Raw genomic sequence first — 22,792 nt, forward strand, 5'->3', positions numbered from 1 at the left:
TATTCTTATCTTTGTTTTAAAATGACTTCACTAACAATGCACATAATCACTAAGAGTATAATGGAATGAGTTTTTAAATAGTGAAGTACCGTGTTCAGTTATAGGTATAATAATTTGATACATAAACGTGTTTGGGTCTGAGAATAGGTAAAAAGAATAACTGGTTATAGTACCCATCAAGATGGAGACTCTAAGTGCTTTATGTTTTTGTTTTTAAATAATCCATCATGTAAATTAAAGTTTGGGTGTATAGTATGTGGTGTACGGTAACATCAAACTTTGCAGCTTTCAATAATGATTGTATTATCAGCTTAGTGAATATTTCACCATGTTAATTCATTTTTCTATTCATTAAATAGAACACTTTTGTTCAGCTCGACTTTTTTATATTCGAGTTTTTCCTCCGAATCTTAATTCTGTGAACATCTCATATAGTGAAAGTACGAGGTAATATGTTTATCATTTGTAAGACTTTTTAATCTAAAATATTTTACTCTATGTAAATATTTTGAAAGATAGCAAGGTACTGATGCTAGCTTGGCATATGGAGGAATGGATGGTTGGGCAAAGGGACAGGCAGTAGTTTAGGATAACGGAAGTGGAGGACTGATGGCATTGTCGCCCATAGAGGTTAGTAGCAAATGCTGGTTCTACTGCATAGTGACTCAATGACTTTATGAGAATTTCCTTATTCTTCAGTGACTTCCTTCCTTGTTGACATAATTTTTAAGCATATTTTTTCCTTCATGAAGATTGATTGTGATGGTTACATGAGAGAATATGCAATGAAATTAAGCACACTGTTTGGCATTCCAAAAATTCTGATGGGGAAAGATTAGCAATCCAATAAATACTACTTCAGAGTATTTTTTAATTTGGCTGTAACAATAATTTTGATATGTTCAGGAGAATATTTCTCATTTACAGTTTAACATCCAGATTTAGTTGACATTTAGTCAAAGTAACATGATCTGCTTTCTAGCTCAGCGATTGCATCTCCAGTAATAGAGCTACTTTCAGAGTGCTAATGAAATACATCATTAAGTCAACAGCTTCATAAACAAAATAGTTATTCTTAAATATTATTGTCCAGCCTTTCATAGGAAATATTTTCACATGTCTATAGACAAGAAAAGACATTTTCACCATACACACATAAAACACTAAACCATATCAGAGAGAAAAATTAGTGTTGTATATCCTTCTAAATTTAGAATTACTTTCTATACTATTGTAATAGTTCTACAGTTGTCTAGCCTCTGACAGATTCAACATAAGTATCCAGTGCATTTTCATATAGACACCATGATGATAAATGTCATATTCTTTCTCCAAGTATATCTTTGCATGGAAGAAGGTAATGCAGTTAACTGTAGCATAGTTCTTTGAATATTTAATAAAAGACAGTACTATTGGAGTTGGTAGTTATTAAAATCCATAAAAATGAATGAGATGGCAAACAGACATTCTCCCATCTTTTACATCTACCATTCTAATCAAAGCTACTGTCACCCATTACCTAGAGCATCTAGTAGGCCAACTAACGTCCTCTACCCTGCTGTTGACTACTTCTACTTTCCACAAAACAGCCATTGATGACATACTATGCCATGCCTCTACGTCACAATAAAAATGAAAAATCTCATCCCATTTAGTAAAACCTACACTCCTACAAGATCCAAAAATCTAGACAAAATCTATCACTTCCAGTAAAACCCACACTCTTCACAATATACTAAAATCTACACACTTCTGTGAAGTATTGTTTCCTCTGCCCTCCTCCAAACTAATGTATTCTTCCTCTTTCTAGGACACCAGCTTATTCTTCTATAAAGAAGTGTGTGCTAGCTGCTTACTCTCCCTGGCAGTCTTCCCTGCAAATCTTCCATGGGAAACTTTTCTGTTACTTATTTATTTGCACATTTATTTATCTATTCATACCATAGCATTTTTTAAATTTCTTTTTTCAGGAAAAAAATGTCTTATATAAAAAAAAGCAATAGAAATGTTAGGTTTCTTCTCATGAGTTTATGCCATCATGAACCTTTAATTTGTTTCCTAGCATTTTTTTTTGTCTTCAATCTGTTCCCAAAGTCTAGACATTGTCAGCTGTGGTCAGAATTAGGTAGGTCAGAGTGTGCATTCAATTCATTCCATGGTCTACACTCTCTCTCCCCCCTCGTTCTTTCTCATTTTCTCCCCTAAAACTTATCTTCTAGTATTGACCTCCCATTTTACATACTATATCTTTAATTCAATGATCTTGACCACTCCAATATAATAACTAACAGTTCTTTTCTCCCTGTCTCCATCTCTTCTTCTTAATTTTGAATATTTTATTATCTTTAAGTAGTTGTACAGTGGTGGGGCCATTCACCAAACAAGTTTATCAATACAATGCATCTTGATCACTATCACCTCGCTCAACAGTCTCACTTCACAAAACCTCACCCTCCTAACCCACCAATTATTTTAAGCAAAGTAATCCAGACCTAGAGAAGCATACGTTGCATGTTTGCCTTCATTTGTGGTAGATAGAAGGTACCTAAACATGTACAGGTAATAACACCAGGTGGTAAGCAAGGGATTACAAATGAATTAACTGAAGTGTAATAGGCTTTATGAACAGATCTAATTGTAGAATTCTTTTAAAAAGACCAAGTCAATGCCCAACAAGAAAAGTAGTAGGAAATGTGTTCTTACAAGAGAGGAGGGGGGAGGGTGAGGCCCAGGGTAGAGGGGTAGACCAATGAAGGGGGAAGGGAGAGAACGCCGGCAAGGATTCATTGTATATACCACAGAATTGAGAAATATAAGGGAAAGGGGTTGAAGGGGGATGAAGATCAGAAGTGGTGATAAAAATTCATTGTACGTACAAACAGCTTTATTAAATGGCAGAAACTTCAATGCATAGCTTATGTTATTTAGATTTGACTAAAGTACCATGGCTTCTAGGAGTGAGGAAAGATTTCAATTTTTTGCCAAGGGCTTTTTGTACATATCTATCACATGGACCATATATAATTATCCATACAGGTGGACAGGCCTGTATTGAAGCATTCCAAATCTATCCCATCCTGTATCAAATTATATCACAAGGATTATTTGGCCCACGGGCTCAATGTATCTTTCCTGACAATGGAGTGTTCTTTAATGAGCAAGTTTTTACTTTGAAGATCATTTTAAACAGTCATGACTGAGTTTAGAAAATGTTCATTTGAACTAAAGCTAGATCCTTATATATCACCCTGCACCAGAATCAACTCCAAATGGATCAAAGACCTTGAAGTCAAAGCAGACACTCTGAAAACATTACAGCATGGAATAGGAGAAACCCTAGGTCTCCTTGGCTCAGGCCGAAATTTTTTGAATAGAGACCCGAAACACAACAAATCAAACAAAGGTTGGACAAATGGGATTGCATAAGTTGCAGAGCTTCTGCAGGGCAAATGACATAGCTAGCAAGATCAATAGAAAGCCCACGGATTGGGAGAAGATCTTTACTAGCCATACAACGGACAAGGGTCTCATATCTAAAATATACTTGGAACTCAAAAAATTAAACCCCCCAACAACAAATCCTCAAAGAAACAACTGCCCAATAAATAAGTGGGCAAAAGACTTTTAAAGAGAAACTTCTCTGAAGAAGAAAGAAGGATGGCCAATAAACACATGAAGAAATGTTCAACATCCCTAGCCATAAAAGAAATGCAAATCAAAACAACATTGAGATATCACCTCACCCCAGTTAGAACGGCAAAAATCAAGAACTCTAACAACAACAGATGCTGGAGGGGATGTGGACAGAAAGGAACCTTACTTCATTGTTGGTGGGAATGTAAACTTGTTCAACCACTTTGGAAAGCAGTATGGAGGTTCCTCAAAAGACTTCACATAGAACTCCCCTATGACCCAGCAATCCCATTTTGGGCATTTACCCAAATGTTTACAAACAAGACCACACTAAAGCTACCAGCACAACAATGTTTATTGCAGCATTATTTACCATAGCTAAGATATGGAACCAATCCAGATGCCCCTCAGTAGATGAATGGATCAAGAAAATGTGGTATATATACACAATGGAATTCTATGCCTCCATCAGAAAGAATGACATTGCCCCATTTGTCAGGAAATGGAAAAACTTGGAAAAAATTATCTTAAGTGAAGTAAGCCAGGCCCAAAGAAACATAGTTCCCATGGTTTCCCTTATTTGCAATATCTAGTATATGTATGAGTCAAGCGGAAAAGGTCAGATAATGTGATGTCAGGAAAATGAACCGTTAGATATGTATTTTAATGTTTTTTTCTTTCATGCATGTGTTTCTAATGTATTTATAAGATTATTTCTTTGTTGCTTGTATGTTCCTCCCCCACAGTATAACCCCTGCTTTTACTATATTTGATGTCAGTATAACTTGAGGAGGAGATGGGGAAAACCTATTGTGTAAAGATACAGGTGGACCTGTTGAACAATGAGAAGTACAAGTTGTCATGTCCAAAACGAGCTTTACAACGTCGGTGCGGGGCGGGGGAGGAAGGGGGGGGAAGGAGAAGGATTGAGATTGGGGGGGAGGGGGGAGGCTGGGAAGGGATGTGAAGGGTAAACAAAAGGAGGAGGCTGCAATGCTTGGTAAGAAATGTACGCATTATCCTGCCCATGTAATTGTAACCCCTCTGTACAGTATCTTCACAAATAAAATTAAATTAAGAAAAAAAAAGAAAATGTTCATTTGAGAAATCTTAACCACTAAGTTGAGCACTATCTACCAAAAAGTAGTTTATTGAATATTTCTTATCATTGCTTAGTATATCCCTACAGATAATGTTGTTCCTTTCTGTATGTCATGTAGGTATCTTGTGCGTGGAAAGCATCCATTTCTCTTGACCATAGTCTTTTTCTAGCAGCACAAATTCTAGACTTTGACAGCTCCGTAAGTGGGGGCTTATACCATCCATAAAACTATATCCATTTAACACTAAAGAAAAACTTTAAAAATGCAGATGAGTTGTTGTTTTTAAAAACAGATGTGCTTAAAAGGGTGACTCCGTAGTACAGAACTGGTCTAGCATGTCAAAGGTCTGAGGCCATGCCTGTTTGACTAAAAGTGTATAGTCAGAATAGATTTTCCCAAGGCCAGAGTCACCATCTGAGCGACTTTAACAAGTGTAGCTCTTAGAAATAATCAAGCTTAATTCCTACAGGAGTACAAATTTAATCCATCTATCATGTATAGCCCAGCATAAGGATTCTAACTCTACTTCATTGCTACATTTGCATGAGTAAAGACCTTCTAGGGAAGCAGTAGCTACAATGAATTTCCAGCAAGTTATCATGTGCCTATTCATGAAACCTCTTAGGAAGTACAAACACACTTTTATTTAGTAGGAACATTATCTATGTCAACTATTTTTGTGTTGATAGCCAAATATAGAAGGCTAATTATATTTTTGGTTTCCACTACACAATACTCAAAATAGAGAGCAAAATCCATCATCTCCTCTATTGTATCTGTTCTCTTATATCAGGCTATTTCAGGAAAGGTTTCTCACCCATATATTTTCCCCCACGGTTGATACTATCTCTCTGATAAACACTATTTCTGCTTGGTTATTTCAGTGCTTTTGTGTAATGGGAAATTTCACAAACACTTGCAAGAGATCTTTGTGCCCTTGGTGGTCCGCTACGTTGACCTCATGGAGTCCTCCATCGCCCAGTCAATTCACAGAGGTTTTGAGCAAGAGACATGGCAGCCTGTCAAGTAGGTATCTTACCCAGAATCCATAGAGCATCTGTCTCTCAGTCCTGACCTTATGACTTTACACATGGCCATCTGTAGTTATTGCTTATGGTGGTCCCTTCCCACGTTGTTTGTTTCTTTACAGGAATATCGCCAACAGTCTTCCCAATGTAGCTCTTCCAAAAGTTCCAAGTCTGCCTCTTAATCTTCCACAGATTCCTAGCTTTTCTACTCCTTCGTGGATGGCTTCTTTATATGAGTCCACGTGTGTATCCCTCACTTATTTCCTGGTGGTGTGTTAGCTAGTGCATGGCCTGGGCTGTGTTCTGTGCACATGTGTTTAGATTGCATGGCATTTATCATCATTGGTTGAGGAGTACTGTGTTTTTAGTTTTTATTTGTTTAAATGTTTTAAACTGTTAAGTTAAGCTTAGCATATCAGTGACAAATGATGCAGATTGAAAAGGGAAAAAAAAGAGGACACTGATTTGATGCAATTCATATGTAATCTGTGACCTGAGGGTCATTTTGTGACCCAGGTTACAGAATCTCCTCTGAGTAATATGACCAGAATGTTTTTCCATAAACAATCAGTATGGTAAATATGGATGCTTAGATTTAGATTTCTTACCACTCACATGTGTTAGCTTCTCCTAGCAAAAACATTATTGGAAGGATTTCAAGAGTATAATCTTTGTCTTTTTTTTTTCCAGTCTGAACATTTATGAAACACCTTTCAGGAAAAGGATTGTCCTTTATTTCCCAATACCATGAAATTCTTCTTTTGTTCCTTCTTGTATCACTTGGGAGACATTGTTATGTTAAGATAATCATTATATTCTTAAAAACTGTGTGTATTAACACCATACAGTGGTGAGCATGATTATAGTAGATTAAGTAGCAAGAGTCATTTCTGTGAAAAGTTAAGAGCTTTGTAAATGATCTGGCCTGAACTTAGATCTTCACTTCTGCTTCATAAATCTTTTTTCAACCTCACTTTTCTCGACTATAACTTATGACACCCATCTTAAGGACATTATTGTGAAGATTAAAATAAAAATGTAGAAAGGTGCTTGGCACATCCTAGATATTCAATCGTTGCTATTAAAATTTTCTAAGCACCCAATAAATAGAAATTACTATTATTAGAAGTATACATTATTATTGTTATAGCCATATTGTTGGCCATATTAAAACTATGAACCTTCCAACAATGAAATGAATAACAGATCTAGTCTGCAAATATACAGACTCTGACAAAAACTTTGTTTTCCCAAAATCTCATGAATTCAATTAAAAAGAATGAGTAAGCCAGGCACAAGTAGCTCATGCCCATAATCCCGCTACTCAAGGCTGAAATGTGAGGATTGCAGTTTGAAGCCAGCCCAGGAAGACAATTTCAAGAGACTATTATCTCCAGTTAACCAAATAAAAACCAGAAGTAGATATGTGACTTAAGTGGTAGAATGACAGTCTTGAGCAAAAAAGCTCAGCAAGAATACAAGAACCTGAGTTGAAACCCCAGTACCAGTACAAAAAAAGAAAGGAATATTAGAAATTTTCCTATTGAGAAATTATCCATTTATTGAGAATGTGCTGTGTTCTAGTTACAGTGATAAATTCTTTATCTCACTTAATCCTTACCACACCTCTGTAAGCTAAGTGTCATTGCCTACATTTTATAGTTAAGGGAAACTACATTCACAGAGGAATTAAAAACTAAAACATGTTCAAAATCTTTTAGCAAGTGAGCAATGAGAAAAAAAATTGAACCCATTTTTGCTCAACCTTTCCAAATCTCTCCGTTCTCTTCAGTTTATTCTGCTTCTAGAGAATAGGTTGCTGAAAAACTGAACAAGCTTCCTTTCTTTCCTGCCAACAATCAAACAAAGCTATATTCAGGCTAGCTTCTTACATATATATGTAAGAAGACAACAACCAAAACAAAGAAACAAACAGAAATTTGTAGGATTGTTTCAGCAATATGTCTCCAAGTCAAATAACATCATTGGACTTTTAATCTAGTGAGCAGGATTTTATGTTACATCTGGATTGTTTCATACTACACAAAAACAAAAATTTTTTTGCCATTAAAGTATGTAGAGGAATATCTGTGTGTACTCAGAAATTAGGAAGGGAAAGATAATAAATCTATTTTCATTTTTGTTGCCTCTTTATATTGTATATACTATAATTCTTACTTATTTTCATCTATTTACAACTTTGGATTCTAGCCAGTGAAATTACTGTGGGCATTATCCCTTAAAAGTTAATTTTCTGAAGATTCTTGCTGACAAATGGAGCTTTCTAGATAAAGTGACTGTGATTTCAGGAAAATAAAAGAATGTTTTCATGAGTGTGCCACATTATCTTTCTAAGTTTATCAATGCTACGTTATTTGTAATGATGCCCTAAAATCACTCACAAAGTTAGGTTGTTGCTACAATTCCATTTTTGTCATAAATATCAAATAACAAGACACATTTTCATCTCCTAAAAAGAACTAAGGTATAACTTTTGCTTAAGATACACACCCGCACATGAGCACGCACACACCCCCCCCCCCCCCCCCCCCCCACACACACACATACATACATACATACATACATACATAACCAGGCAAGGCTATAGCTCAGTGGTAGAGCAAGGCCATGAATTCAGTCCCTAATAAAACAAAGATACGCTGACGATCTTTATGTACTCATTTTGATATGTTCCTAAATAAAGTCAAGAGGTAGCACCTCTTTATTTCTCTCTGTATATAAAATTGTTAGTCTAGAAATTAATGTCAATGATGAAAATTTCCTCCTGGCATATTGAGAAAATGATCTCAGGGTCCATTATTCACATTTGAATTATTTAATCTGTTAATAATACCTTTAGGAATAGGTCACTGATTAGAAATAATTTTAAATGAAAGGCTTCTGAATAAATTGCAGGTTACATATACCAACTCTAGAGAAAACCTACTTGCATATTTTTCATCTATCTATTAATTATAACAAACACTTGTTATCTTAATTACGCTCCCAATTAAATGCATTTATTGTCTACTCTTAGCATAGCTTCAAACAGAAGAAAAATTATAGAGACCCATATTCTCTATAAAGACTTGTCACATATTTTGCAGAAATCAATTTTTGATAGAATTTTGCATTTAATATTTAGAGCTTTGTATTGATGTTGGTTTGTTGTTTTCATTTTTTGTTAAAGAAGGCATACATTTAAAAACTGGTATGTATCCAAAGTAAAACACACACACACACACACACATACACACACACACACACACACACATAACAGATTTGCTTCTTTGCCAATTACAACAAATTAGTACATGTGTCTTCTAATTTACTAATCTAACCACACGGATATGCAAGGAGGATTTTTATCTGGATTTTATCCTCGTATTTTTGTTACATATTGAAAGAAGGTGAATAAAGGTAGTTTTTCTTTCCAAACATTTTTTGCAAGAGTATCTGCTGGGTACTTTTATTGAATAGTCTATTTAGTACATATTTAGATGAGGAAACACTGAATTAAGTTCTATGGGTCCCTTAAGAACTTAACTCTAAGAACATCATGTCTGGACCAGGAGATCGCAAGGAGTTACTGACGGAATGAAAGAGAGAAAGCTACTTGGATGGGTAACGGAACCAAGACACAGAGGTCAAGGTGGAGAGCAGAAACACAGCTTTTAATTAGACAGAGAATGGGTGCTTTTTCTAAAACTAATTAAGATATATTTAGCTAAACAGTGTGATTATTGAAAATAATACCACTTTTAAATTTTTTCCACTGTACCCTTATAATAAATGAGTGTTTAATTTCTTTTATTGTCTTTGTAAAAGGAACTATCAATGTTAGTTTAGTATGTGTGAAGCAATTGTTAAAAAGCTGATAACAAATGGCGCAGACAGCAGCCTTTTTTTTTTTTTTTTTGCTTTTTGCTTTTGCTTTGTTCTTAGTATGTTGAGTCTCAGAATGTTTTTGTTGGAATATTTTGCTTTTAAATATCTGTCATTCTACTAACCTATATACTTGGATAATGAAAAGTAATAGCACTATCCTTTGCCCAAATATTATACAAATTCTTTTACAAATTACCTTCGTCCACATTATGGCTCCACAATTAGATATAAAGACTTGATATACATGATTTTACCCCACCATCAGAGCACCCTAAATATTGTTTCTGTCAGTACATATCTTAAGCTGATCTAGGTTTTAGTTATAAGCTAGAAAAGGCACAATACATTTCAAAATGCAAATGACTGATTCCTTCTTCACTTAGCCTATTATTTCCAATCCTTGTGTCACTTCACATGGAGCAATATGAGGGCCTGCATGCTGCACACCTGCAGAGAAAGGCCAATGTGATGTCAAGGCATACAGGCATATAAGAAAGTAAAGCTACTAGTGCTGTCATATCGATTTTCTTGCATAAAGCATAGCTTTGAGACTTTCTGATGTAAAATTTTAGGTAGTCATCTTTATTTTTGAGATTATTTTAAAAACATTGTTAAATGTTATATTTATAAAATCTCATTTCTTTTCCTTAGTAAAGTACTCTTCCATGTTACCTATTGCTTTTATGAATGCTTACTGTTGCATATGTTTCTATTTTGTTCTCCTTGCCTTGACATTTTAAGAAATAGGAAGGAAGAATTAGAAGGCTGAACAAAGAAAATATTGGATCATTAACATATTTTTCACTGAAGGCGATAGAAACAGAAAGGGAAAAAAAGTGTTGGTCCAAAGAATTAAACTGTAGTTAAGTTCATAATATTCTTTGTTTTCCCTTTTTGTTCTAGCAATGGCTCAACAACATCTGAAGACCTGTTTTGGAAACTGGATGCCCTGCAAATGTTTGTCTTTGATCTGCATTGGCCCGAACAAGAATTTGCCCACCACTTAGAGCAAAGGCTTAAACTAATGGCCAGTGATATGATAGAAGCCTGTGTCAAAAGGTAGAAATGCATTTTCAAATTACTGCTTAAGATACCAGCAACCAGCATAGCACATTTCACCAAGTACCTGCTCCATAATTGTCACAAGAAACAATTCCATTTGTACTACTGGTCTAAAATGGAATAGGCTTTGGGTTCACTGACCTAAATTCTGGGAATCCATGTAATGGATTCAATAGCTCTGATAATACTTTTTGATTCAGTTTTCCCAGCCATTCTCTTAATCAGTAGCACCTCTACTCCGTCAGTCATTATTTCTGTGGGAATATTGTGCTTTAAATTCCCTAGGAGCTTTCTCTTGAGGCATAAGGAAAAGTTCTGCTGATCAAGTCTGTGTGCTGTGGAATGATGTGGCAAACTAAAGAGTTTTGACCAGTTCTGGGATTACTCACTATATTCTAGCACTGTCTATCCACCACGATGAATTTCATGTGTCTATTTGCATTCTCTAGCACTTAACAGGAAACAAGTTATGATAGTTTGGAATCTTCCCTATGAGCTTTCTTTTGTTAATAGTTCTTACAAATTGACCTTACATAATATTGATCAAGCATCATTTTTTCCCATTTTCTATGTTTATAGTTGCTCAAAAGAAAGTGGGGTAGCACATTGGAATGACAGTCAAACAATGGATAGGGTAACTAAATGTTTCTGAATTCTTCTCTTTTTTTTTTCTTGGTGTTGGTCCTGGGGCTTGAAACTAGAGAGTAAGCACTCTTACTGAGTTGTTTTTTTTTTCCTGTGCTCAAGACTAGCCATCTACCACTTGAGCCACAGTTCTACTTCCAGCTTTTTGGTAATTAATTGGAGATAAAAGTCTCGTGGATTTAACCACACAGGCTAGCATTGAATATAAATCCTCAGATCTCAGCCTCCAGCATAGCTAGGATTACAGGTGTGAGCCTCTGACACCAGCTCTGTTTCTGAATTCTTAAATAAAACAAAGAAACATACAAAAAGCCAAAATTAAACCTGTCCTTAGAATAATGTTTAATGGTCCGCTAAGGCAAGGCTATAGATCAGTTTCTTTAGTTTAAACAAACTAATTGTTATCTCAGATCTATGAATATTTAGTCTTTAAGTACTTTAGCAAAGCCAATTTCAGATGATCTGTTAGGCACTTTCTTTTTCAAAAAATGACTGGCAACTCCAAGTGTTCTCATGATAACTTAAATGAGAAACGAATTATATGTTCTCAGTGTACGTGCTTATATTTATGGATTTTGAAACTTGTTCATTTTTTCAATTTGGCAAGTTCTCACATAGAGGATTTGTTCTGCTTTAAAGTAGAGAAGTATGCGATTTTTCCACTTGGAAATTAATTCAAGCAGTTAAGTAAAGTTAATGATTTTTCATTAAATGTGATACATTAGCTATAACAAAAAGCTTCGTTTATGTGGTGGTATTGTTTTGAGTGACTGTGTAAAGCTAGTATCACTTGGTAAAGAACATTTGAAATGCTCTTGTAGAAAATATGACACTCTGACCTTTCAGAAAAGGAATCTGAAAAGGAGACCAGCTCACCCCCTAGCTCCCAGGCTCTGTCACACTGTTTAGTCCTTATTTGAATGTTTTAAATTATCATCTTGTAGTGTTGATTTCACTTTTACAAAACAAGTGGCAAAGTATGTCAGGTTTTTTTTACTCTAAATTCATGTTTTAATAACTAGAACAAGAACTGCATTTGAACTCAAGCTGCAGAAGGCAAACAAAACAACTGACTTGCGCATTCCTGCTTCTGTGTGTACCATGTTTAATGTATTAGTGGATGCCAAAAAGCAAAGCAGCAAGCTCTGTGCACTGGATGGAGGGCAGGAGGTAAGGAAGGAAGGGCATCTCCTGTGCCGATGTAATGCAGGGAGTCCTGGCTTGGAGGAAATTTGGTTCATGACAGCTTGTCTTTGTTGTTGTTGTTTTTTGTTTGTTTGTTTTTTAATGAATGCTGCCTGAAATTTTTACAAGTGGCCTTTGAATTTCAAATATACCTTTTAGGTGTTGTGTATTTACATAAACCTTGCTTTGTACAAGCAAATGAGAAAGCTAAAAAGCTACCTGCTTTGTGTACACAAATTCTGAGTAGCCAGACTTTGCATCCATAAAACCAAGCCAACAAAAGAATAGCATATGAAATACTTTATTTACACAAAAGTTTCCACTTTGTAAAGATCAACTAGAAATGTACTTTAAAATGAGGCCTTTTTGTTGTCAAGTAGCATTCCTTTATGTCACTGACACTTGCGTTTGGTTTGGTTTTAAATTCAAAAATTACCATTTTCTTGTTACCCATGATTTGTTTTTGTTGAGTGTGGTGATTGGGTAAAAAATATTTTTCATAGGTTATCTGTTTAAGTTGATATTCTGTTGTCTTTTCTCCATTGTAGTTACTTTTTCATCATTTCTTTATTCTTTCCTCATGTTATCTTCCATTGTCATTTTCACCCCCATGGTGTGATCCAGTTTGGTAGTCAATGGGTAAGTCTCTCCTTTTTCATTTTTTTTTCTTTTAAGGGAAGTACATTGTCATTCAAGTTATTATTTTTAGAAATCTATGTCTTAATTTTCATGTTTTCAAGTTAAAGTACTAGAATACCATTTTCAGGAGGTTTGGCTTCTGTGTAAGGCTAACAGCTTGTTGGAGAAGCAATAACCCAAGCTGGGCCTGGTGGCTCATACCTGTAATCCTAGCTACTCAGCAGGCTGAGATCTGAGGATCATGGTTTGAAGCCATCTGCGGCACAAAAGTCTATGAGACTCTTATCTCCCAAAAACCAGAAGTGGAACTGTGGCTCAAAGTGGTAGAGTGCTAGCCTTGAGCACAAAAGCTCAGGAACAGTGTGCAGGACCTAAGTTCAAGCCCCACGACTGATCAAAAACAACAAACAAAAGAAGCAGTAACCCAATGACATATTAAAATACATGTATGGGGCTGGGAAGGTGGCTCAATGGTAGAATGCTTGCCTAGCATGCATGAGGCCCTGGGTTTGATTCCTCAGTACCACATAAGCAGAAAAAAAGCCAGAAGTGGCACTGTGGCTCAAGTGCTAGAGCACTTGATCTGAAGAGCTCAGGGATAACGCCCCATGAACGACAAAAAAAATCAAAATACATATAAATATACCCCCAAATAATGTCAAAGAAAAAAATTCCCTGTTAAGTAGGAGAATCTATAACCTCTCCTTAGGTTTTAAAAGAAAATAATTTAAAGCCAGGTGAATTTACCATCCTTCAAGTGAAAATCTGAATAACTTAGCAGCAGTGAGACTTTAACATTTTCAAGCATAGATAGCCATAAGTGTATATTTCCTTAGATACCAGAAGAATTAAGTGTGGAACTTTAGATGACAGAGAGCATAGATCAGGATAACCCCCAACTACTTGGTATTAGGAGGCCACACACAAGGTCCATTTTATCAGTAACCTGGGACTTGTTATCATCAGAGATAGGGTCATGAAGCTTTCACCCTTCCCAGGAAAGATTGTCCTGAGGTAACACACCATAGCTCTGAGGTACATGGTTTCCAAACCTTTATGCATACAAGATTGACTAAATTGCACTCTGCCATTGTGGTTGCTGTTGTTTAAGGCTCTTTCCTCTTTATGACCAGGATAAGTCTTCCAAGTCTCATAGCTGTCATCTGGAAGGCAGTAGGCAACAATGCCCAAGCTGAAAATTCAAACACAAAGATTTAGCTAACTGCAAAACAGAAAAGAAGGCCTACTCTTTGTGAATTTTATACCTATGTAGCTCAGATATGGACATTTACTATCTGGTCATAATTTATAATTATGTATATACACTCACATTTCATTCTTTGAACAAAATGTCTTTTAGCACTAGAGCACACAATCTTACAAATACATGCATAAGTAACTGACATGTAAGTGTTGTAGAATATTCAGTAATTATCATTCTTTGGTCACTTATGACATGATATATTATCTGTAATTATCTGAATGAGTAGGCAGCTGGCTTGTACACCAATGGCTCCTAATCACCTCTTCCTGTTTTTCAATACTCAGATGTCAGTCTGAGTGTCTGCCTGAGAATGTTAAGTCTCTTTATAAGCCCATTCTATTCTCATCTAGATTATAGAATCATCATGCCTCTGTCCACTAATATAAACTTGTCCCATTTGTTCATGTTTTAATATACAACACAGAACCCAACACATTTAACAGGCACTTAGTAACTATTTATTAAGTGAATGGACAGACTGATTTCAAAATTTAGTGCTTTCAAAATTCAGCCCCAATAAAAACAACTCTATCTAGTACCTTAAAGAAAGAGAAACAGGCCAATACACACAAATGACAAACGGTGTTCTGTGGCCAAATGGTTCTTTATATTACTAGTTGAATGCTTCTGAAGAGAAATCTGCTATTGTTCTATTGTTCATTATACCTGCACCTGTACCTTCCCACCAGAGACAATTAGTTCCCCACAACTTTCACACAATTCATATAGTTCAAAATGTGCAGGTGTAAAACCCATTAGCAGTCTTGAAAAGTGCAAAAAAAATGAATCATATACTTTGCTTTTCTCCAGTAAATATGACCACATAATTTCACAAGCCTTTCCTATTTGCTAAGTTTGCTATTGTTGCAAATTAGTAAATATATTACATGTACCCGTGAATAAGTAGACACCATTTTATAGAAAGCTACAGACTTCTTGATTAATTAGATTACTGGACAATTTGGAACCAAGTAAAATATATAATACATAGTTAAACCTAGCAAAAATTATTTCTAAGTTATAAGGAAATCACCTTTCTGAAATCTTGAGTTATTTAGTTATGTTGTCATTGCTGAAATAAAACCATTCCCTGTGTCTAACCGCAGTGTCACAGAAGCCTCTACAGTGCTCTGAAAATACTATTTGTTTTTTTACATGCCACATGATGATGCAAATATGCTCTCCAAGGCCCCAGAATAGGGTTTAATGGAGTGATTAGTGAGTGAATGATCTGTTCATGTGACAGCTGTGTATAATGAGTCAGCAGTCTCAGGCCAGTTCCTCAGGGACAGATGTTGAGATCACAAAACCACCACAGTGTTTAGAATCCTTGTTATCCCTTGCTAGAGAAAAGCAGACTGTAGGAGCTGAACGCACTGCCCCTAGAGCCACTTCATCTCACAGTTCCATTTGATGACAATTGATGATGAGAACACATTCATGGAGCAACTCAAGGGAGCAGGGGCCCTATGTCTGTAGGTTTTGTTCTTAATGTAAAAGGTTTCCATTCCAAAAATTAACAATCCAAGCCTCTTAAAATGCATCCCAAGGGATGCATATCATCTTTAAAGAAATCTAAGCTGGGGCTGGGAAGGTGGCTCAGTAGAGTGCTTGCCTTGCATGCATGAGGCCCTGGGTTCGATTCCTCAGCACCACATAAGCAAAAAGAAAAAAAGCCAGAAGTGGCGCTGTGGCTCAAGTGGTAGAGCGCTAGCCTTGAGCTGAAGAGCTGAGGGACAGCGCCCAGGCCCAGAATTCAGCTCCCACGACTGACCACCCCCCCAAAAAAAGAAGTCTAAGCTACCCTTATGTTTGTTCAGTCTTCCTTTTTTTTATTTGTTTGTGTAAGAACAATCAGGGCAAATGATTATATTCACTTAACCATAGGGAGGCCAGAGTTTTAGATATGCATGGATTCTGTAAAGTCAGAACTCCTCAATGGTTAACTTAATGTAAGTTCAGAATCATTTGCTGAAAAAATCAGGACAGAAACAGTTTGCTTTTGAGAGTAAATAAGGACATAATTAGTTTAAGAAGGAGGTTGGTGCCAGGCACTGGTGGTTTATACCCTTAATCCTAGTGACTCAGAAGGCTGAGATTTGAGGATTGGGCTGAGATTTGAGGATTGAGTTTCAAAGTCAGCTGTAGCAGAAAAGTCTGTGGGTCTTTTATCTCCATGACTCAAAGTGGTAGAGTGCTAGCCTTTAGCAAAAAGAGCTCGTGGACAGTGCCCAGGCTCTGAGTTAAAGCCCCATAACCAACAAAAAAGAAAGAAGGAAGAGGCTGGAATCAACTAAAGCTATGAAATGTGGGACTGGCAATTCAATTTAAAATCTTCTAATAAGAATTGTAGAGCTGGGAATGTAGCTTCGAGTACTTGCCTACATGAGTGCTAGCATGCAAGAAGCCTGAGCTTGATTCCTTAGCACCACATAAACAGAAAAAGCCAGAAGTGGTACTGTAGCTCAAGTGGTAGAATGCTAGCTTTGAGCAAAAGAAGCTCAGGGACAGTGCCCAGGCCCTGAGTTCAAACCCCAGAACTGGCAATAATAATAATAACAGTAGTAGTAGTAGTAGTAGTAGTAGTAGTAGTAATAGTATAGGTATTTTTTAGGAGAAAGACTAATTTTTTTATTGATAATGCCATCTGAATAAAAAGCAAAATATCAATTTTAACTTAGGCAATATAATGTTTTCACAGATAAATTCTGGTGTTAGTTATTTGTTATCTATTTGGGGCTATCTGTGTTTATCATACATATATATATATATATATATATATATATATATGAATTATTGCCCTTATAGAATAACTGTGAAATAAGAATTTTCAGGCCACATTCTGACACACTCCTAGACCATCTCCACCAACAGTACAGCCAGGACAAATTCTAAAAGTTCCTAATAATTACTATTATACTATGAGATAAATTTACAAAGGTGAATTTCATATTATAGAAACCTAGATCTAATAAGATAAATTTACAAAACTGAATCTCATAGAAACCTAACTAACCTCCTATTATTTGGGCTTGCCTCTTGGGTAAAGATGAATACTTCCTTCCTTTTTAACTTTATTAATACATTCTCAAGCTTACCTTCTTCTTTCCTCCTCTCCTTTGTTCTATTTCCTCTCCACTGTTTTTGGCCAGAATAAGAGTCACAGAAAGCAACTATGTAAGGATATATATTATAGCAGATTTTCTTGGCTCCTGGTGGCTGTTGGGTTTATCTGTTTTTTCAGTAAAATGAGTATAAATGATCTCTTTAGTGATGCATCATGGAATCATTGCAACCCAAAAGTTCAACATGTACAAGTTCTAATTTTAGTTAAATAACTATCTGATGACAATGTATTCCTTTTGAGTTAAAAAAAATTGGAATTGATGAGAAGTAGAGCTAAGCATTAAGGCTAAAATCCTATCTATCTTCAAAACAAAGTAACCTTTTTGCAGATCTAGGTACCTCAAATATCCACTCTGCACTTTGGAGGGCCTTTTATGTTAGATGGAAATAGGAACTTGAACTCTTAGCTCCTGTATCATTTCTGCCTCCACTATACAGTGGAACAGGGACAGGATATTGCATTTCTTCTTCCTTCTTGACCACAGGTTTGGAGCCTGAGGATCTGAAAGGAATTTAGTGGAGTTCATTTGAATAAGCCCCTCAACTACACAGTCAGTTGCATAGCTTTCGGCCAGGCACTAGGGATCCTTTATTCTAGGTGTATCAGTTGGACCTCACCCTAACAACCAGCCTAGTCATTAGAGTTGTTCAATTGGCTTCAGACATGTTCATGTGATTGCCTGCCAGGCTCACAAGGTTATTGATCATTTAGATTCCTTATAACCTTAACTACCAGCCAGTTTGCTCAGGTTTGGGGGGGAGGGGCAGGAGGGTTGTTGTTTTGTTTTGTTTTCTGTTTTTGCTTTATCTTCTAACTGTTCCAAAAGGTCTAGTGTAATAGGAATCCACTCACCCTCTATGTTTTGAATCTATTTGTCGTCTAAGGATCACAGCTTTGGAACTCAGTGGGGCTTTAATTGAGCCAGACAAGCTTCACTGGGTCTAATATGTGCCTATGAGTTTCAACTGTCATATATTGGGGTTAATTTTAGCCCTCTGTCATTACACATATGCAGTGAAAAAGAAAATAATCTGAAGGCTCCCAAGATTCTGCTTCCTTTGTTATTTACTCAAGTGGATGATGACCACTTATAACTGTCAGAGCCCTTGAAGGAGCAGGGATCATTCTCCGTAGTCCAAGGCAGGCCTAAGTTGATGTTTTGTTCTGTGGGGAAACTTTGAGACATGTTTTCAGAAGGCAGGAAAAATAGCCTTCAAAAACTTACATCTTAGGAAACCATTCAACCAGCAGCTGTTAAGTTGGTCCAGTGTTTATGCTGACCTGAATACTTTTTACTCCGTGCATTATGTCTGCTGTTCTAAGAAGGCTTGAATCATCAGGACAGGGTTAGTCTTTACAAGTCACATTTTCTGTGAAGTGGCCATTGGGGACAATCTGCTGTCAGATAAATGCTTCTACAGCAAGAAATACTGTTTAAATGGATAGGATTCCATATGCCATGGAGGCCCAACCTCACGCTCCTACCGGTTTAAAAATGGTCCTTTCGCTTATATTTTCTAAAGAAAGAAAAAAAAGAGGAGTCTTTCAGATTTATTTGAAATACATCATTTTTGTATTTATTTAAAGGCATCTTTCTCATGAAGAAGCAGTATGAAAACTATGGGGCGTGAGTGCTGTTTCATTGTACCTTTTGTGGCCTATTAATTTGTTACCATCTATTCACCTTTGTTGATGAAATTTTAATTTTGCTCTTGCTTGGGTATATTGTCAGAATTGTATAAGCTGCTGCTCCCTGCGCTGAGAAAAAGTTCCTTTTAGGGAGAACAATAGGGAGCTAATTTTATTCCTAGAGACACATTTTAAAATAACTTATGAATGAGAGTTGTCAGACATGAAATGCTGTATTAATTAAATCTTTTTCTGGTCTTTTTGCTTCTCCAGCTAAACCAACCCTTTAGAAAAATACAGGGCCACCTTAATTACAGAGGAGAAGACAAAAAGTATCCTTCACATTCCTCTGCCTGAATAAGACTAAGAACTCAATTCATCTAAATAATAACCCCATTAGCTGCTTAACGCAACAGTGCACATGGGAAAATTTTCAACCCACAATGTAGAAAGTGTTGATTGGGTGGATCATTTTCAAGGTTTTGTTCTTTTCATGTTCCAAATGATCATTTTAAGTAAATCTGATATGTCATAACTAGTAGCTTTGGAGCATTTGTGACATATGACAAAAGATTTGTGTCGATATCCACTAATACATCTTTGTCTTTTAATGTCTAGCAACAGTACCATTCGAAAATAGACGACTTGATTGACAACACCGTTAAAGAAATCATTTCAATGCTAGTTTCAAAGGTAATATGTTGTTTATTCACCTTATTCAAATTACCATGATGATTATTTAAACTTACATATTACTTCCCTTGTTCCAGAAGTTCTGACTCAGAACGATTGGAGAGTAAGGCATTGAAATCTGCAGTTTGTCAGCTTACAAGTAATTGTTGTGCTTGTAGATATTCAAGAATTATTGAATCATAAAGTGTTTTCTTTACCTAAGGAAATAAAAACGTTTATCCAGTCCACTCCTTTATTTAATATATATAATTCTTGTCAATTTATTATTTTCTTTGATTATTTTGAATAACCTCTGGGTGTGTTTTGTCCCCTTTATTCATCTTTAGATATGATGGTTCAATGAATTACTTATGCTTGATTCTTTCCTAGTGGTCATTGCTTGTCTACTCTCCTAGGGAGATTCTTTTTCTTTCCTATGCTCTCACTATTTGTAAACCCATATTCCCAATAGCTGTCTATACATCTCCACCAATGCCACCCCCACTATAAGTGTTTCATGTTCTTTACTGTCTCCACTAGTATTAATAATCATCCCACTGTTAAATATCCTTATTCTAGGATCCTTTATCATACAAGAGGATCCTGGGGCCTAATGAATCACTCTCCTACATGGACCTTTCCAATTCCAGTCCATTCTCACTGGCACTGCCACCCTTCTGTAAACTCCCATCGCTTCTCCTTTTGCGATCTTGCCTCATTCATGTTCAACATGTCCCTCCATCCGTCCATTAGCTCCTTACCTGATGGCCAGAGTGCCTTTCCAAATATCAATTTTGTCAATTCTTACTAGTGCATCATGCACATTTTAGACGTTCCTGATCATTGTGTATCATCATTTTCTAAATTTTACCTGCAGTGCCTTTGTCTATGAGTCCCATCAATATAAGAGGTTGTTAATGCTTTTGAGATACACTGGGTTTTAAGGTTCACAATAATGAGTTGAAGAAGCCTGAAGTATTCCTACACTTAACCTGTCCTAAGACCCCTTACTACAGCATACCTAATAATGCCAAATACTAGCTTATCAGAGATGAAAATTTACTAGAATACAGTTTGTAAGTGGCTTACCCACAAGTAAAGCTTTTAGCACCACCTCCAAGTCTCTTCAGTCTCATTGCTCATGCTCCTGAAACTCTCACACCGACATCTGAAGCCTTTGGGCCTCCCACATTCTGTTATCCAGAACTCCGTGCTGTTTCACAATGCTATCCCTGCCTGGAGAACCCTATCTTCATTTCCTCTTACAATTTGACTAGAAGACTTTTCTGTTTTACTGAAACCATCTCACCTGCTGGGCAAGGTTTGCTCCTCACTCAGTACTTCCAGTGGCACTTACCATGTGGTCACATACCTCTCCCTGGGAGAGTAAGAGAGGAATCTCGTTCTCTTTCTCCATGGTGCTGTGTACACTGCTTTTCGTCACAGATAGTGACTGCTTTCCACCTGAGCACCATTAAGAAAAGATAAAAGCGTATCTAGAAAATGATGAAGAAACATTCTCTGCCACCACTCTTCTCACTCTGTTCTGTTTATAACATGGAACATGGAATGACGCCTTTTCATAAAAATTCTGTGTTATTAATATAGATTATGTGATTGAGTTGATCATGAAAGCAAGGACAAAGAAAAGGATTGAAATTCATGGCCATAGACATCACAGAGGTTCAAGAGGCAACTAGCTGTGTGCCAGGCATAAAGTACTGAGCAAAACAGACAAGATGCCTTTCCTTGGGGAATCCTGACCTTTGGGAGAAATACACTAACAAACATACAATTACATGCAGACAAACATGTCAGGTTATCACAAATACCTATGATAAAGTGACTTGTTTAGTTAGAGGAAAGGAAAAGTTTTCTCAAGATAAAGCTTAAGCTGAATTCCAAAGGATAAAAGAGTTAACCAAGAAAAAGAGGTTCAAGAATAGTAATTCTGTAGGAGACACTAAAGGCACCCAGGTCTGACTAAAAGTAAAGCTTCAGCGGTAGCATGTGCTAAGGACCTTAAAGTCTACCCTAAAAGCAATGGGAAGACACAGAAGAGTTGGAAGAGAAGAAAGTAAGGTAATGTTTGCAATAAGAAGATTTGTCTCAAAGTTCATAGCAAACAGACAGGCGCAGGAGTGTCAGGAAATTGTTTCCATGGACTCTGGACAGTCAAAGGTAACATAAACACAGTTAAGTAATGTGGAAAGAAACACCAGTAAGAATTACCCTTAAGCCTGTTGCATAAGAGATTTGGACAAGGCCATGATGCCATTTTTGGATGCATTGAGATTGAGCTACCTTAAGAGGGAAGGGCTGCCAAAGGAGACATTTAGGTATGTAAGTACTGGAGTTCAGAAGAAGCAGGGATGTGGGCTGCAAAAATTAATGATAACAAGATTTCAGCTCTTGAAAATGATGCTGCATCAGTCACTGTTACTCTCAGGAGATCAGATTGAAGCCTTCATAGATGAAGTAGAAAACATTTTTTTAAAAAAGGGAGAATGGGAACCATCATAGGTGCTTACAGCCAGAAAGAGACTTAGATCATTTTTTGCCAAAGGAAAAAAATGTGACAATGTTTTGCCAAGGGAGGGGAGAAGAAATGTTACATTTATTACTATCCTTACATTAAAATTAATTAAAGTAGTCCTAGTGTAGGATAGTCGAAAGAGCCAAATATAGTGCCAGTCAAAGTAAAGCTGTTCTAATTACGAAAGGAAAGAGGCCTACAGATCCATCTGGGTGGTTTTATCTTTGAAAGCAGGACTGGCCAATAGAATCCAGTCTCCTTGTTCACATATGAGAAAAGAGAGACCCATGGTTACAAAACAGATACCAACATGGAGCCAAGACTTACCCTGGAGGTCCTTAGCCTGAATTCACACCACCACTTAGAACTCAAGAAGACATG

General features: G+C 36.5%; 1 protein-coding gene across 1 annotated transcript in view; it reads left to right on the top strand.

Moving 5' to 3' along the window:
• Positions 1 to 22,792, top strand: part of Cadps2 (Ca++-dependent secretion activator 2) — a 436,304-nt gene that overhangs the window by 370,509 nt on the left and 43,003 nt on the right. Inside the window, exons 20-24 of the mRNA XM_013019914.1 lie at positions 5,621 to 5,762; positions 10,556 to 10,711; positions 12,382 to 12,529; positions 13,169 to 13,183; positions 19,822 to 19,896. Coding sequence (XP_012875368.1) covers positions 5,621 to 5,762; positions 10,556 to 10,711; positions 12,382 to 12,529; positions 13,169 to 13,183; positions 19,822 to 19,896 — 536 coding nt within the window. The remainder of the gene's footprint in view (positions 1 to 5,620; positions 5,763 to 10,555; positions 10,712 to 12,381; positions 12,530 to 13,168; positions 13,184 to 19,821; positions 19,897 to 22,792) is intronic.

Source organism: Dipodomys ordii, unplaced genomic scaffold (genome assembly GCF_000151885.1).
Source record: "Dipodomys ordii isolate 6190 unplaced genomic scaffold, Dord_2.0 Scaffold48, whole genome shotgun sequence".
Taxonomy (NCBI): domain Eukaryota; kingdom Metazoa; phylum Chordata; class Mammalia; order Rodentia; family Heteromyidae; genus Dipodomys; species Dipodomys ordii.